This window comes from Oncorhynchus tshawytscha, unplaced genomic scaffold (genome assembly GCF_018296145.1).
Source record: "Oncorhynchus tshawytscha isolate Ot180627B unplaced genomic scaffold, Otsh_v2.0 Un_contig_1282_pilon_pilon, whole genome shotgun sequence".
Taxonomy (NCBI): domain Eukaryota; kingdom Metazoa; phylum Chordata; class Actinopteri; order Salmoniformes; family Salmonidae; genus Oncorhynchus; species Oncorhynchus tshawytscha.
In genome coordinates this window covers 166325-182975 of record NW_024609789.1, presented here as the reverse complement: position 1 = coordinate 182975, position 16651 = coordinate 166325, and the positions used below count along the sequence as shown (strand labels likewise).

The 16651-nt window shown below is 48.9% G+C and overlaps 1 protein-coding gene across 1 annotated transcript in view; it reads right to left on the bottom strand.

Moving 5' to 3' along the window:
• LOC121845900 (glutamate receptor ionotropic, NMDA 2A-like) overlaps positions 1-15285 on the bottom strand; it is a 189562-nt gene extending 174277 nt beyond the window's left edge. The window contains exons 1-2 of the mRNA XM_042318118.1: positions 15092-15285; positions 14091-14264 (exon numbers count right to left, since the gene is read on the bottom strand). Of these exons, the coding sequence (XP_042174052.1) occupies positions 14091-14264; positions 15092-15109 (192 nt within the window). The 5' untranslated portion in view covers positions 15110-15285. The remainder of the gene's footprint in view (positions 1-14090; positions 14265-15091) is intronic.
• Between the last annotated feature and the right edge of the window lie 1366 nt (positions 15286-16651).

Genomic DNA, 16651 nt, shown 5'->3' with positions numbered 1-16651 from the left:
CCAGTCTCAAGCCCATTATGACCACCCAGTCTCAAGCCCATTATAACCACCCAGTCTCAAGCCCATTATAACCACCCAGTCTCAAGCCCATTATAACCACCCAGTCTCAAGCCCATTATAACCACCCAGTCTCAAGCCCATTATAACCACCCTCAGTCTTATAACCCATTATAACCACCCAGTCTCAAGCCCATTATAACCACCCAGTCTCAAGCCCATTATAACCACCCAGTCTCAAGCCCATTATAACCACCCAGTCTCAAGCCCATTATAACCACCCAGTCTCAAGCCCATTATAAGGTTGAGACAATGAATTATCAATGGCCCAGCTCAGTTAATCCTCTACCATTGTGTCACTGACTTGTCACAATGCTTCAGCAAATGTACATTACACCAGGGGCATTGGAAGACACAATGTAAGTAACCTAATTTATGTCCCTCTAACTGACCTGAATGCCTCTGCTGATCCTACAGCTATTGTGTGCAGTAATCATGTGCCTATGAACCAGAGTTATACTGTTAGCACTGATGTAGTGTGTACTGAGTAGGAAGTTCACTGTGTGCAGCTCAACCTGCACTAACATAAATAACATAAATAACATGAGCCTGTCTACTTCTGTTAAGCTTCCCAATAAAGCAATGAAAACAAGCAAGCATCCCAGAAAAGTGCTAAAAATAATATCCCATGTTAACATATGTAGCTTAAGATACAAGGCTCATAAAGTCAATAACTTGCTTGTAACAGATGACATTCATATTCTGACTATCTCTGAAACTCACTGAGATGATACAGTGGTAGAAATACAAGGTTATAACATCTACAGAAAAGACAGAAATGCCAAAGGTGGAGGTGTTGCTGTTTATATTCAGAACCACATTCCTGTAAAGATTAGAGATGATCACATGTTAAATACTGTTGAAGTAATATGGCTACAGGTTCATCTGCCTCACCTAAAGCCCATTCTGGTGGGAAGCTGCTATAGACCAAGTGTTAACAGTCAGTATCTGGATAATATGTGTGAAATGCCTGATAATGTTTGTGAAATCAACAGAGAAGTATATTTTCTGGGTGATTTAAATAACGACTGGCTCTCATCAAACTGCCTATTCAAGAGGAAGCTTCAAACTGTAACCAGTGCCGGCAACCTGGTTCAGGTTATCAATCAACCTACCAGGGTAGTGAAAAACAGTAGAGGAATGAAATCATCAACATGGTTTGATCATATCTTTACTCATGCTGCAGGAATGGGTTTTAAAGCAGTATCCAGATCCACCAGATGTAGTGATCACAATATAGTAGCCATGTCTAGGAAAACCACCGTTCCAAAGGCTGGGCCTAATGTTCTATATAAGAGATCATACAATTGTTTGTGGTGATTCATATGTTGATGATGTAAATAGTATTTGTTGGTCCATGGTGTGTAATGACGAGCGACCAGACGCTGCACTTGACACATCTATGAAATTGCTTATCCCAGTTACTAATGAGCTATTAAGAAAATGACTGTAGAAACTGTTAAATCCACGTGGATTGATGAGGAATAGAAACATTTTTTATGGTTGAGAAGGATGAGGGAAAAGGAATGACAGATAGGTCTGGCTGCACTACCGATTGGCAAAGGTCAGATTGAGAAATCATGTGACTATGAAACAAAGATAAATTATACTAAAAAGCTTTGGAGCTTAAACCTTAAATGAAGTTTTGGGCAACAACAAAAAAGGCAAATTCAGCTTCATCATTGAATCAGATGTGGCTCATTCATCACAAAAACACACTGAATATTGCCAACTACTTTAATGCTTTTTGTTCATTGGCAAGATTAGCAAACTAAGGCTTGACATGCCAGCAACAAACGCTGACACTACACACTCAATTATATCTGATCAACTTATGAAAGACAAGCATTGTAATTTAGAATTCTGTAAAAGTGAGTGTAGAATAGTTGAAACAATTATTGTGGTGTATCAACAATGTCAAGCCACAGGGGTCTGACAACTTGGATAGAAAATTACTGAGGATAAGAGACAAAATCTCAACTAAATCTTGTAATGAATAATGGGGAAATTGAAATTGAGCAAGTTGAGGTGACTGAACTGCTTGGAGTAACCCTGGATTGTAAAACTGTCATGGTGAAAACATGTTGATACAACAATAGCTCAGATGGGAAGAAGTCTGTCCATAATAAAGCGCTGCTCTACCTTCTTCACAACACTATCAACAAGGCAGGTCCTAGTTTCTACCTTCTTAACAATACTATCAACAAGGCAGGTCCTTCAGGCCCTAGTTTCTACCTTCTTAACAACACGATCAACAAGGCAGGTCCTACAGGCCCTAGTTTCTACCTTCTAGACAGCACTATCAACAAGGCAGGTCCTACAGGCCCTAGTTTCTACCTTCTTCACAACACTATCAACAAGGCAGGTCCTAGTTTCTACCTTCTTAACAATACTATCAACAAGGCAGGTCCAACAGGCCCTAGTTTCTATCTTCTTAACAACACTATTGTCACGCCCTGGTCAAAGTATTTTGTGTTTATCTTTATGTATTTGGTCAGGCCAGGGTGTGGCATGGGGTTTTTGTAATTGTGGTGTGTTTGTCTTGGGGTTTTGGTGGTGGTATTGGGATTGTAGCTTAGTGGGTTGTCTAGCAAGGTCTATGGCTGTCTGGAGTGGTTCTCAATCAGAGGCAGGTACTTATCGTTGTCTCTGATTGGGAACCATATTTAGGCAGCCATATTCTTTGAGTTTGTCGTGGGTGATTGTCCTTAGTGTCTTACTTGTACTCTCTGTTAGTTTGCACTAGATAGGCTGTTTTCGGTTTTCATTACGTTTATTGTTTTGTAGTGTTTAGTGTTTAGTCGTGTTTAGTGTTTAGTCGTGTTTACGTTTTGTTTAATAAATATGGATCGCAATCGACACGCTGCAGTTTGGTCCGACTCTCCTTCATCACCACTAGAAAACCGTTACAGAATCACCCACCACCAACGGACCAAGCAGCGTGTTAACAGGCAGGAACCACAGGAGAGGCAACAGAGGCAGCAGCAGCAGGAGCAGCAGCAGCTGCAGTGGGAGAGGCTGCACCACCTGGAGAAATGGACATGGGAGGAAGAACTGGACGGTAAAGGACCCTGGGCTCAGCCTGGAGAATATCGCCGCCCCAAGGAAGAACTGGAGGCGGCGAAAGCTGAGAGGCGCAGATATGAGGAGGCAGCACGGCGTAGCGGATGGAAGCCCCAAAAATTTCTTGGGGGGCTCAGGGAGAGTGTGGCAGAGTCAGGAGTCAGACCTGAGCCAACTCTCCCTGTTTATCGTGAGGAGCCAAGGAGGAGACCAGAACCAGAGACTGTGAAGGAGTTAATGGGGAAATTGGAGGAGAGAGAAATGAGGGAGTTGCTGTGTTGGTGCTTTTTGCATGGAATTCGCCCGACGGAACGTGTTGGGGATTTGATGGCACCTGGGTTAGCGCTCCATACTCGTTCTGAGGTGCGTGTTAGTCGGCTGGTGAAGTTGGTGCCAGCCTCACGCACCAGGCCTCCTGTGCACATCCCTAGCCTTGCACATCCTGTGCCAACACTGCTCTCAAGATCTCCAGTACGCCTTCACGGTCTAGCCCATCCTGTGCCACCTCCACACTCCAGTCCTCCGGTAGCAGCTCCCCGCTCCAGGCTTCCTGTGCGTGTCCTCGATCCAGTACCACCAGTTCCAGCACCACGCACCAGGCCTTCAGTGTGCCTCGCCTGTTCAGCGCAGCCAGCGCTTTTCTCCTCTCCTGCGCTGCTGGAGTCTCCCGCCTGTTCAGCGCAGCCAGAGCCTTCTCCTCTACAGCGCTGCCGGATCCTCCCGCCTGTTCAGCGCAGCCAGAGCTGCCGGAGCCTCCCGCCTGTTTAGCGCAGCCAGAGCCTTTCTCCTCTCCTACGCTGCCGGAGTCTCCCGCCTGTTCAGCGCAGCCAGAGCTGCCAGCCTGCATGGAGAAGCCAGAGCTGCCAGCCTGCATGGAGCAGCCAGAGCTGTCAGTCCGCATAGAGCAGCCAGAGCTGTCAGTCCGCATAGAGCAGCCAGAGCTGTCAGTCTGCATGGAGCAGCCAGAGCTGTCAGTCTGCATGGAGCAGCCAGAGCTGTCAGTCTGCATGGAGCAGCCAGAGATGTCAGTCTGCATGGAGCAGCCAGAGCTGTCAGTCTGCATGGAGCAGCCAGAGCTGCCAGTCTGCAAGGAGCAGCCAGAGCTGTCAGTCTGCATGGAGCAGCCAGAGCTGTCAGTCTGCATGGAGCAGCCAGAGCTGCCAGTCTGCATGAAGCAGCCAGTCTGCATGGAGCAGCCAGAGCTGTCAGTCTGCATGGAGCAGCCAGAGCTGCCAGTCTGCATGGAGCAGCCAGAGCTGCCAGTCTGCATGAAGCAGCCAGAGCTGTCAGTCTGCATGGAGCAGCCAGAGCTGCCAGTCTGCATGGAGCTGCCAGTCTGCAAGGAGCAGCCAGAGCTGTCAGTCTACATGAAGCAGCCCGAGCTGCCAGTCTGCATGAAGCAGCCAGTCTACATGGAGCAGCCAGAGCTGCCAGTCTGCATGAAGCAGCCAGAGCTGTCAGTCTGCATGGAACAGTCAGAGCTGTCAGTCTGCATGGAGCAGCCAGAGCTGTCAGTCTACATGAAGCAGCCCGAGCTGCCAGTCTGCATGAAGCAGTCAGTCTACATGGAGCAGCCAGAGCTGTCAGTCCGCATGGAGCAGCCAGAGCTGTCAGTCTACATGAAGCAGCCCGAGCTGCCAGTCTGCATGAAGCAGCCAGTCTACATGGAGCAGCCAGAGATGTCAGTCTGCATGAAGCAGCCAGAGCTGTCAGTCTGCATAGAGCAGCCAGTCTGCATGGAGCTGCCAGTCTGCATGGAGCAGCCAGTCTGCATGGAGCTGCCAGTCTGCAAGGAGCTGTCAGTCTGCACGGAGCTGTCAGTCTGCACGGAGCTGTCAGTCTGTAAGGAGCTGCCAGTCTGCAAGGAGCTGCCAGTCAGCACGGAGCCGCCAGAGCGGTCAGTCTGTAAGAAGCCGCCAGAGCTGTCAGCCTATATGGAGCAGCTAGTGCCGCCAGTCTGCCCAGCGCCGCCAGTGCCCCCAGTCTGCCCAGCGTCGCCAGTCTGCCCAGCGCCGTCAGTCTGCCCAGCATCGCCAGTCTGCCCAGCATCGCCAGTCTGCCCAGCGTCGTCAGTCTGCCCAGCGTCGTCAGTCTGCCCAGCACCGCCAGTCTGCCCAGCGCCGCCAGTCTGCCCAGCGCCGCCAGTCTGCCCAGCGCCGCCAGTCTGCCCAGCATCGCCAGTCTGCCCAGCGCCTGTCTGCCCAGCGCCGCCAGTCTGCCCAGCGCCGCCAGTCTGCCCAGCGCCGCCAGTCTGCCCAGCGCCGCCAGATCTGCCAGTCAGCCAGACTCTTCCAGATCTGCCAGTCAGCCAGACTCTTCCAGATCTGCCAGTCAACCAGACTCTTCCAGATCTGCCAGTCAACCAGACTCTTCTTCCAGATCTGCCAGTCAACCAGACTCTTCCAGATCTGCCAGTCAACCAGACTCTTCCAGATCTGCCAGTCAGCCAGGATCTGCCAGTCAGCCAGGATCTGCCAGTCAGCCAGGATCTGCTGAAACCACCAGCCAGCCAGGAGCTGGTAGATCTATCTACCTGCCTGAGCTTCCTCTTACTCCTGAGCTTCCTCTCACTCCTGAGCTTCCTCTCACTCCTGAGCTTCCTCTCACTCCTGAGCTTCCTCTCACTCCTGAGCTTCCTCTCACTCCTGAGCTTTCTCTCACTCCCGAGCTTCCCCTCAGTCCCGAGCTGCCTCGGTCCCGAGCTGTCCTTCAGTCCCGATCTGCTCCTCAGTCCAGTGGGGTTCTGGGTGGGGACTACTAGGCCATGGTCGGCGGCGAGGGTGGACTATCCAGGGACGAAGGGAGAGGGGACTAAGACATTAAAGGAGTGGGGTCCACGTCCCGCGCCGGAGCCGCCACCATGGACAGACGCCCACCCGGACCCTCCCTATTGTTTTGAGGTGCGTTCGGGAGTCCGCACCTTAGGGGGGTTCTGTCACGCCCTGGTCAAAGTATTTTGTGTTTATCTTTATGTATTTGGTCAGGCCAGGGTGTGGCATGGGGTTTTTGTAATTGTGGTGTGTTTGTCTTGGGGTTTTGGTGGTGGTATTGGGATTGTAGCTTAGTGGGTTGTCTAGCAAGGTCTATGGCTGTCTGGAGTGGTTCTCAATCAGAGGCAGGTGCTTATCGTTGTCTCTGATTGGGAACCATATTTAGGCAGCCATATTCTTTGAGTTTGTCGTGGGTGATTGTCCTTAGTGTCTTACTTGTACTCTCTGTTAGTTTGCACTAGATAGGCTGTTTTCGGTTTTCATTACGTTTATTGTTTTGTAGTGTTTAGTGTTTAGTCGTGTTTAGTGTTTAGTCGTGTTTACGTTTTGTTTAATAAATATGGATCGCAATCGACACGCTGCAGTTTGGTCCGACTCTCCTTCATCACCACTAGAAAACCGTTACAACTATCAACAAGGCAGGTCCTACAGGCCCTAGTTTCTACCTTCTTAACAACACTATCAACAAGGCAGGTCCTACAGGCCCTAGTTTCCACCTTCTTAACAACACTATCAACAAGGCAGGTCCTACAGGCCCTAGTTTCCACCTTCTTAACAACACTATCAACAAGGCAGGTCCTACAGGCCCTAGTTTCTACCTTCTTAAACTTCTTAAGGATGACGCAGAATACTGTTCCCATGCAGGAACAACACTCAGCGGATTTCAGAGCGCCACCAATAGTTTTTGATAAAACTCATAATTTCATTAAACTTTCATTAAAATACACATTCAAGGTAGTGAATTAAAGCTACACTCGTTGTGAATCTATCCACCAAGTCAGATTTGTAAAATGCTTTTCGGCGAAAGCATGAGAAGCTATTATCTGATAGCATGTACCCCAAAATACTGCAACGTCAGCTAACATGACAGATTTTGCGGTAGCCGGCGCTACCCAAAACGCAGAAATAAAATATAAAACATTCATTACCTTTGACAAGCTTCTTTCTTGGCACTCCTAGATGTCCCATAAACATTTATTTGGGTCTTTTTTTTCGATTAAATCGGTCCATATATAGCCTAGATATCGATCTATGAAGACTGTGTAATCAAGGAAAAAACTGAGTTTGATAACGCAACATCATTTTTAAAAATTAAAAAAGTCGACGATAAACTTTCACAAAACACTTCGAAATACTTTTGTAATGCAACTTTAGGTATTAGTACACGTTAATAAGCGATAAAATTCATCAGGAGGCGATGTAAATTCTATAGGTGACCGTCTGGACAAAATGCCCGGAAAAAACTCAACCAAAACATCCTGTTTGAGGCCGGAGGGAATCGGTTCCCTTGGGTCGGTTTGACCAAGAATCAAAGCCTAAGCAAATGACAAGACTCTAGACATTGTGTGGAAGCTGTAGGTACTGCAACCTCGGCCTCATTTAATACGGTTCACCTTTAACAATTCCTGGAAGTGGCGCATGGATATTTATTTCCATTTTCAGTGATCAGATTTTCCTGCACTTTTCGATGAAACGCACGTTCTGTTATAGTCACAGCCGTGATTTAACCAGTTTTAGAAACGTCTGAGTGTTTTCTATCCACACATACTAATCATATGCATATACTATATTCCTGGCATGAGTAGCAGGGCGCTGAAATGTTGCGCGATTTTTAACAAAAAGCTGCAAAAATTCGCAGCCTCCCTAACAGGTTCAACACTATCAACAAGGCAGGTCCTACAGGCCCTAGTTTCTACCTTCTTAACAACACTATCAACAAGGCAGGTCCTACAGGCCCTAGTTTCTACCTTCTTAACAACACTATCAACAAGGCAGGTCCTACAGGCCCTAGTTTCCACATTCTTAAACAACACTATCAACAAGGCAGGTCCTACAGGCCCTAGTTTCTACCTTCTTAACAATACTATCAACAAGGCAGGTCCTACAGGCCCTAGTTTCCACCTTCTTAAACAACACTATCAACAAGGCAGGTCCTACAGGCCCTAGTTTCAACCTTCTTAACAATACTATCAACAAGGCAGGTCCTACAGGCCCTAGTTTCCACCTTCTTAAACAACACTATCAACAAGGCAGGTCCTAGTTTCTACCTTCTTAACAGCACTATCAACAAGGCAGGTCCTACAGGCCCTAGTTTCCAACTTCTTAAACAACACTATCAACAAGGCAGGTCCTAGTTTCTGCCTTCTTTAACAGCACTATCAACAAGGCAGGTCCTAGTTTCTGCCTTCTTAACAGCACTATCAACAAGGCAGGTCCTACAGGCCCTAGTTTCTACCTTCTTAACAACACTATCAACAAGGCAGGTCCAACAGGCCCTAGTTTCTACATTCTTAACAGCACTATCAACAAGGCAGGTCCTACAGGCCCTGGTTTTGTCGCACCTGGACTAGTGTTCAGTCAGGTGCCACAAAGAGGGACTTCGGAAAATTACAGTTGACTCAGAACAGGGCAGCACGGCTGGCCCTTGGATGTACACGGAGAGCTAACACTGAAGACAGGAACCACATCTTCCCTTGGCATTGGACCACTGAAGACAGGAACCACATCTTCCCTTGGTATTGGACCACTGAAGACAGGAACCACAACTTCCCTTGGCATTGGACCACTGAAGACAGGAACCACCTCTTCCCTTGGTATTGGACCACTGAAGACAGGAACCACATCTTCCCTTGGTATTGGACCACTGAAGACAGGAACCACCTCTTCCCTTGGTATTGGACCACTGAAGACAGGAACCACCTCTTCCCTTGGTATTGGACCACTGAAGACAGGAACCACAACTTCCCTTGGCATTGGACCACTGAAGACAGGAACCACCTCTTCCCTTGGTATTGGACCACTGAAGACAGGAACCACATCTTCCCTTGGTATTGGACCACTGAAGACAGGAACCACCTCTTCCCTTGGCATTGGACCACTGAAAACAGGAACCACATCTTCCCTTGGCATTGGACCACTGAAAACAGGAACCACAACTTCCCTTGGCCTTGGACCACTGAAGACAGGAACCACAACTTCCCTTGGCATTGGACCACTGAAGACAGGAACCACAACTTCCCTTGGTATTGGACCACTGAAGACAGGAACCACAACTTCCCTTGGCATTGGACCACTGAAGACAGGAACCACAACTTCCCTTGGCCTTGGACCACTGAAGACAGGAACCACAACTTCCCTTGGCATTGGACCACTGAAGACAGGAACCACAACTTCCCTTGGTATTGGACCACTGAAGACAGGAACCACAACTTCCCTTGGCATTGGACCACTGAAGACAGGAACCACAACTTCCCTTGGCATTGGACCACTGAAGACAGGAACCACAACTTCCCTTGGCCTTGGACCACTGAAGACAGGAACCACAACTTCCCTTGGCCTTGGACCACTGAAGACAGGAACCACAACGTCTCTTGGCCTTGGACCACTGAAGACAGGAACCACAACGTCCCTTGGTATTGGACCACTGAAGACAGGAACCACAACTTCCCTTGGCATTGGACCACTGAAGACAGTTACCACAACTTCCCTTGGTATTGGACCACTGAAGACAGGAACCACAACTTCCCTTGGTATTGGACCACTGAAGACAGGACCCACAACTTCCCTTGGTATTGGACCACTGAAGACAGGAACCACAACTTCCCTTGGCCTTGGACCACTGAAGACAGGAACCACAACTTCCCTTCGCATTGGACCACTGAAGACAGGAAACACAACTTCCCTTGGCCTTGGACCACTGAAGACAGGAACCACAACTTCCCTTGGCCTTGGACCACTGAAGACAGGAACCACAACTTCCCTTGGCCTTGGACCACTGAAGACAGGAACCACAACTTCCCTTGGCATTGGACCACTGAAGACAGGAACCACAACTTCCCTTGGCCTTGGACCACTGAAGACAGGAACCACAACTTCCCTTGCCCTTGGACCACTGAAGACAGGAACCACAACTTCCCTTGGCATTGGACCACTGAAGACAGGAACCACAACTTCCCTTGGCCTTGGACCACTGAAGACAGGAACCACAACTTCCCTTGGTATTGGACCACTGAAGACAGGAACCACAACGTCCCTTGGTATTGGACTACTGAAGACAGGAACCACAACGTCCCTTGGTATTGGACTACTGAAGACAGGAACCAGCTGCTGTCTCAGTGTGATGAGGGGGAACTGACGGCTAATTCAATATCTTTATGATGTTCTGCATGTCTTGTATATTTCCCAAAGATTATAAATGTGGCACCTCAGTTTAGTTTCAATGGGCATGATGATACCTCTATGTGTGTGTGTCTGTGTCTCTATGTGTGTGTGTGGGTGCGTATGTGTCTGTATGTGTGTGTGTCTATATATGTGTGTGTGTAAATGTGTGTTTTATTCCAGTCTGTTCCCCAGTCAGTCCCCCCACCAAGCAGAGCAGAGCAGCAGCTGGTTAAAGAGCCTAGTGGCTTTTTCCACATAAATACTTCAGTAATCTACAAAACAGTCACTTCTGCCACTTTGGGGTTGTGTGTGTGTGTGTGTGTGTGTGTGTGTGTGTGTGTGTGTGTGTGTGTGTGTGTGTGTGTGTGTGTGTGTGTGTGTGTGTGTGTGTGTGTGTGTGTGGAAGAAGAGTAGACAAGAGGAGGGGATGGTTGGTTGGGGTTAGGGGTGAGGGAGGGGGAAGGAGGAAAGGAGAGATTTGACTGCTTGACTACACACACACAGCTACACACATATATACACACACACACACACAGCTACACACATCTACACACACACACAGCTACACACATATCTACACACACACACACAGCTACACACATATCTACACACACACAGCTAAACACACAGCTACACACACACAGCTAAACACACAGCTAAACACACAGCTACACACACACAGGATGTGAGCAGTGAGAATAGACCAGCTGTTTAAATCAGCATGTAAGACAGGGGTCCGACAGGGGTCCGACAGGGGTCCGACAGGGGTCAGACAGGGGTCAGACAGGGGTTTTGACAGGGGTCCGACAGGGGTCAGACAGGGGTCAGACAGGGGATCCGACAGGGGGTCAGACAGGGGTTTTGACAGGGGTCCGACAGGGGTCCGACAGGGGTCACACAGCTCCGACAGGGTCAGACAGGGGAATCAGACCAGGGTTCCGACACAGGGTCCGACAGGGGTCCGACAGGGGTCAGACAGGGGTCAGACAGGGGTGCGACAGGGGTCAGACAGGGGTTTTGACAGGGGTCCGACAGGGGTCAGACAGGGGTCAGCAACACAGGATTTTAGTTTGGGGTCAAAAAAAGACTTTAAAAACAACGTACAGTTTTCCCATTAAAACCTGTGATGTCATGGTGTCTCAGCGTCATCAAGGGATGAAATTATTGTTATTTTGAAATAGATCCTCTTATTGGGCGTCAATTTGCTGTGTACATATTATTATAATTATGTTCCGTCCTCCTGACCGTGAGGTCTGGCGAAAGATCTGAATCTAGTTTTCTACCCCTGATGTAAAACCTGCCCATGGATGAATCTAGTTTTCTACCCCTGATCTAAAAGGTGCCACGGATGAATCTAGTTTAGGTTCTATTTCAACCAGCTACTAATTCCCTGTCTAACCTCTGACCTCTCGTCTAATCTCTGGTCTAACCTCTAACCCCTGGTCTAACCTCTAACCTCTGGTCTAACCTCTAACCTCTGGTCTAACCTCTAACCCCTGGTCTAACCTCTAACCTCTGCTATAACCCCTAATCTAACCTCTAACCTCTGGTCTAACCTCCAACCTCTGGTCTAACCTCCAACCTCTGGTCTAGCCGCCTCCAACCTCTGGTCTAACCTCCAACCTCTGCTCTAACCTCTGGTCTAACCTCTAACCTCTGGTCCAACCTCTGGTCTAACCTCTAACCTCTGGTCTAACCTCTAACCTCTGGTCCAACCTCTAACCTCTGGTCCAACCTCTGGTCTAACCTCTAACCTCTGGTCTAACCTCTAACCTCTGGTCTAAACTCTGGTCCAACCTCTGGTCTAACATCCAACCTCTGGTCTAACCTCTAACCTCTGGTCTAATCTCTAACCTCTGGTCTAACCTCTAACCTCTGGTCTAACCTCTGGTCTAACCTCTAACCTCTGGTCCAACCTCTGGTCTAACCTCTAACCTCTGGTCCAAACTCTGGTCTAACCTCTAACCTCTGGTCTAATCTCTAACCTCTGGTCTAACCTCTGGTCCAACCTCTGGTCTAACGTCCAACCTCTGGTCTAACCTCTAACCTCTGGTCCAACCTCTAACCTCTGGTCTAACCTCTAACCTCTGGTCTAACCTCTAACCTCTGGTCTAACCTCTAACCTCTGGTCTAACCTCTAACCTCTGGTCCAACCTCTAACCTCTGGTCTAACCTCTAACCTCTGGTCTAACCTCTAACCTCTGGTCCAACCTCTAACCTCTGGTCTAACCTCTAACCTCTGGTCCAACCTCTAACCTCTGGTCTAACCTCTAACCTCTGGTCTAATCTCTAACCTCTGGTCATGGTTGATAGGATACAGCTGTTACATACAAGCATAGTGCTTGACTTAGGCAGGATCTCACCAGAACTGAATACCGACACCTCAACATTTCTACAGCTTGACTTCCTACACCTCTTACAAAATATTATCTCAAACATATTGTGGAGTTCCTGCACCTAAATATAAACATCACCTGGAGCTATTTCAGTTCAAGTCAAGCACTGTACACACCATACATTACAGTGTGTGTAGAGTTTTACCTCTCAGGCTGCCCTCCGTGTTCTGCCTCTTACACATACATACGCTGAGAGAGGAGAGGAGAGGAGAGGAGAGGAGAGGAGAGGAGAGGAGAGGAGAGGAGAGGAGAGGGAGAGGAGAGGAGAGGAGAGGAGAGGAGAGGAGAGGAGAGGAGAAGAGAAGATAAGATAGGATAGGAGAGGAGAGGAGAGGAGAGGAGAGGAGAGGGAGAGGAGAGGGAGAGGAGGAGGAGAGGAGAGGAGAGAGGAGAGGAGAGGAGAGGAGAAGAGAGGGAGGAGGGAGAGGAGAGGAGAGGAGAGGAGAGGAGAGGAGGGAGAGGAGGGGAGAGGAGAGGAGAGGAGAAGATAAGATAAGATAAGATAAGATAAGATAAGATAAGATAAGATAAGATAGGAGAGGAGAGGAGGAGGAGGAGGAGGAGAGGAGGAAGGAGGAGAGGTGATGAAGGGGAGGAGAGGAGGAAGGAGGAGAGGTGATGAAGGGGAGGAGAGGAGAGGAGGAAGGAGGAGAGGTGATGAAGGGGAGGAGAGGAGAGGAGGAAGGAGGAGAGGTGATGAAGGGGGAGAGGAGAGGAGGAAGGAGGAGAGGTGATGAAGGGGAGGAGAGGAGAGGAGGAAGGAGGAGAGGTGATGAAGGGGAGGAGAGGAGGAAGGAGGAGAGGTGATTAAGGGGAGGAGCAGAGAGGAGGAAGGAGGAGAGGAGAGGAGAGGAGAGGAGAGGAGGAAGGAGGAGAGGTGATTAAGGGGAGGAGCGGAGAGGAGGAAGGAGGAGAGGTGATTAAGGGGAGGAGAGGAGGAAGGAGGAGAGGTGATGAAGGGGAGGAGAGGAGGAAAGAGGAGAGGAGGAGGAGGAAGGAGGAGAGGTGATGAAGGGGAGGAGAGGTGGTGAAGGGGAGAGGAGAGGAGAGGAGGAAGGAGGAGAGGTGATGAAGGGGAGGAGAGGAGGAAGGAGGAGAGGTGATGAAGGGGAGGAGGAATGTGTTTCTACAACGTGACTCGGTTGCGCTAAAGCTGAAAGCTGGGATTTTTAGATGTGAATTCATGATGATTTGTCTCATCAGGCAGCGTCACTAACTCTCTCTGCTGACACACACACACAGTGTTTATACAACAGCTCCGCTTAGCGGTGGACACAGTCAGAGCCACGTACACACAGCCCTCTCCTCTCGCCTGCGCACGCAAACACACTATCTCTCTCTCTGTCACATACACCCACTATCCAGTCCTCATCCCTCTCCTGTATTGTCGGGCCGCAGCAGGCAGGCGGAAGTGCGGACATACCTTCAGTGTCACCATGCGGAGCTGTGGCGGTAGAGTCGGTGTGGCTGAGGTCCCTTTGGTCTCCCAGTCACCATCTTTAACGATAGATACACGGCCCCGCAGCCGTCCGCCCCCACGCGAAGCTCCGGTGCTCACGGCGTCAGCAAACCAACAAATAAAGTGTTCAAACTTGGTCTGCCGATAAATAAATAAAAATAACGACATTATACAGTGTCAATTACACCGCGCTGTGTTTGTATGAAACTCCGTGTTGTTGTGTTACCAAGACAGACGCAAAAAAAAACAAGGCTACCCAGTTTTCTCCAGATTGAATGACTCCGTTTCCAAACAGAGGACGCTAAAATGCGTCGTAGGTAGAAGGGCTTGCCTCGGTTCCACACTGACTGTGTTTCTCTTTCACACAACTAAAACACGAATCACCTTCCTTCTCACACAAGGAGGTAAAATAAACAGACAATCTGTACCCCGGGTGTTTTAATATAGCTTACTGTCTGATTTGATGTTGGAGCTATAGACCCCGGGGGACACTGGTAACTCTAGTAAATATTCCCTCTCACGACGTCTCCGTTTTTCTGGGTTGTGTCTGGTTGTTATGTTGTTATGTAGGGCATTCCGCAGGTTGGTGGGCAGAGAGAGAGACAGCGAGCCCAGGGTACTGCCTAGCCTACAGCGAGGTGCTGCTGAGGGGCTGAGGGGAAGGGGGGCAGAGATTTGGAGCACCGCTCTAGCCTACTTTAGGAGTGAACAAGTGGGGGGGGGGTGATATTTTTATTTAAAAACCCCATACCATTCATGTCAGCGCCTAGTCCAGTTGTATCGCTTGAAATGTGAATTCGTCCACCCTCCACCTCAAAATAGTGATGGGTTATTTAAAAGGAGATGAATTAAAAACCCCGTTGAGGGGTATCTATAAAAACCCCGTTGAGGGGTATCTATAAAAACCCCGTTGTTGTTATCTATAAAACCCCCGTTGAGGGGTATCTATCTATGTGGTTACTCACCTGCTGTCTGTGCCACATCGCTCCAGAAGCCGAGAGGACATCGCAACCTTCTACTCCATCTGAGCGCCCCGCGCGAGCCACAACGCCTCACATCCGCAAACACAAATATATATTAATCCACCTGTTTTTCTTCCCCCGGGATAAACGGTAAATTCCTCACGGTAGTGATCCCGATTTACCACACACACACCAGAAACGTTTGGACGGGAGAAAAAAATGAACTAAAATTAAATGAAATAAATATACAAATTCGTTTAAAAATAATCATAATTTGAATCCAACAAAAAGAAGGTTGGAATGTCCAGGCAGCTCAGCGCGCGGGGTTCCGCAGTGAGAGAGGACCGGTCCACGCACCTCCCCTCTCTCTCTCTCCGCTCCTTAAAGACTGGACGGGGATTCCGTCACATAGGTTGCACACACACTCACATTCACACACACTACACACACACACACACACACACATATATCTCACTCCTAAACTCACCAACAAACAAGTGAGCAACGCGGTCAACTTATATATGTGTCAATGGCTAGTTATAGTTTAATATAATCCAACATCATTGTCACCTAAAAAATAAAAAAAGGATTTTAACAAATCTGAGTTGGAGTGGGCACGTCGGTTGGTTTTTCAGGTCGGTTGAGAAAGCACAGCTCTCTACCCAGCTCGAGATAACCGCCTACGCTCCGCTGAGCTGCGCAATGTCGTTTATAGAAATCAGTCTCGTTAATTAAACAGAAACAAACATATGTGTTCTTGAATGGAATATGGGGGGGAATATGGGGGATATGGGGGGAATATGGGGGGGGGATATGGGGGGATGGGGAGTCATTTCTTTATTAGTGTGGTCCGTTATATCATATTGAATATTGGCCAACAGCGATCTGATGACGCGGTCGGGTTTGCAATTCTTGACGCCTCAAAACCAACTTCAGCTTACAATTCATCTACATCACAGGCACTTAGCTTTCCCCTCCCTCCCTCCCTCCCTCCCTCCCTCCCTCCCTCCCTCCCTCCCTCCCTCCCTCCCTCCCTCCCTCCCTCCCTCCCTCCCTCCCTCCCTCCCTCCCTCCCTCCCTCCCTCCCTCCCCCTCACTGTCTTTCCATCCCTCTCTCTATTTCTCTTTCTCTCTCCCTCTCTTTTTCTACCTCAATCTCTTTCTCTCTCTCTAATAAAAAGGAGCAAATATGATTTGATCAGAAACAAACAACAGCATGTGAGACACAATAATTCACGACGACGTCCTTTCCTGTGTGCGGTGGGGGTTTGGGATGTAGACGGAAGACCTCATGACCATCAGTAAACCGGTGACTCGGGAGGAGGTTTCTCCGAGCCTTCCCGCCGTGAAACAAGACATTTATTCTGGCGCTGCTCTGTCTCCCTCCGTTCACTGTGCCGTAGTTGCATGTTGCGCCACCGATAAGCTTTTCAATATCAGTCAAATCATCTGCCCGCCGCGCGCCCAACGATCACAACACCGATCTTTCAATTACGCACGGCTGAGCTGTTATTGACTATACATGTGGATACGCATGCATGCACACGAACGCACACACACACA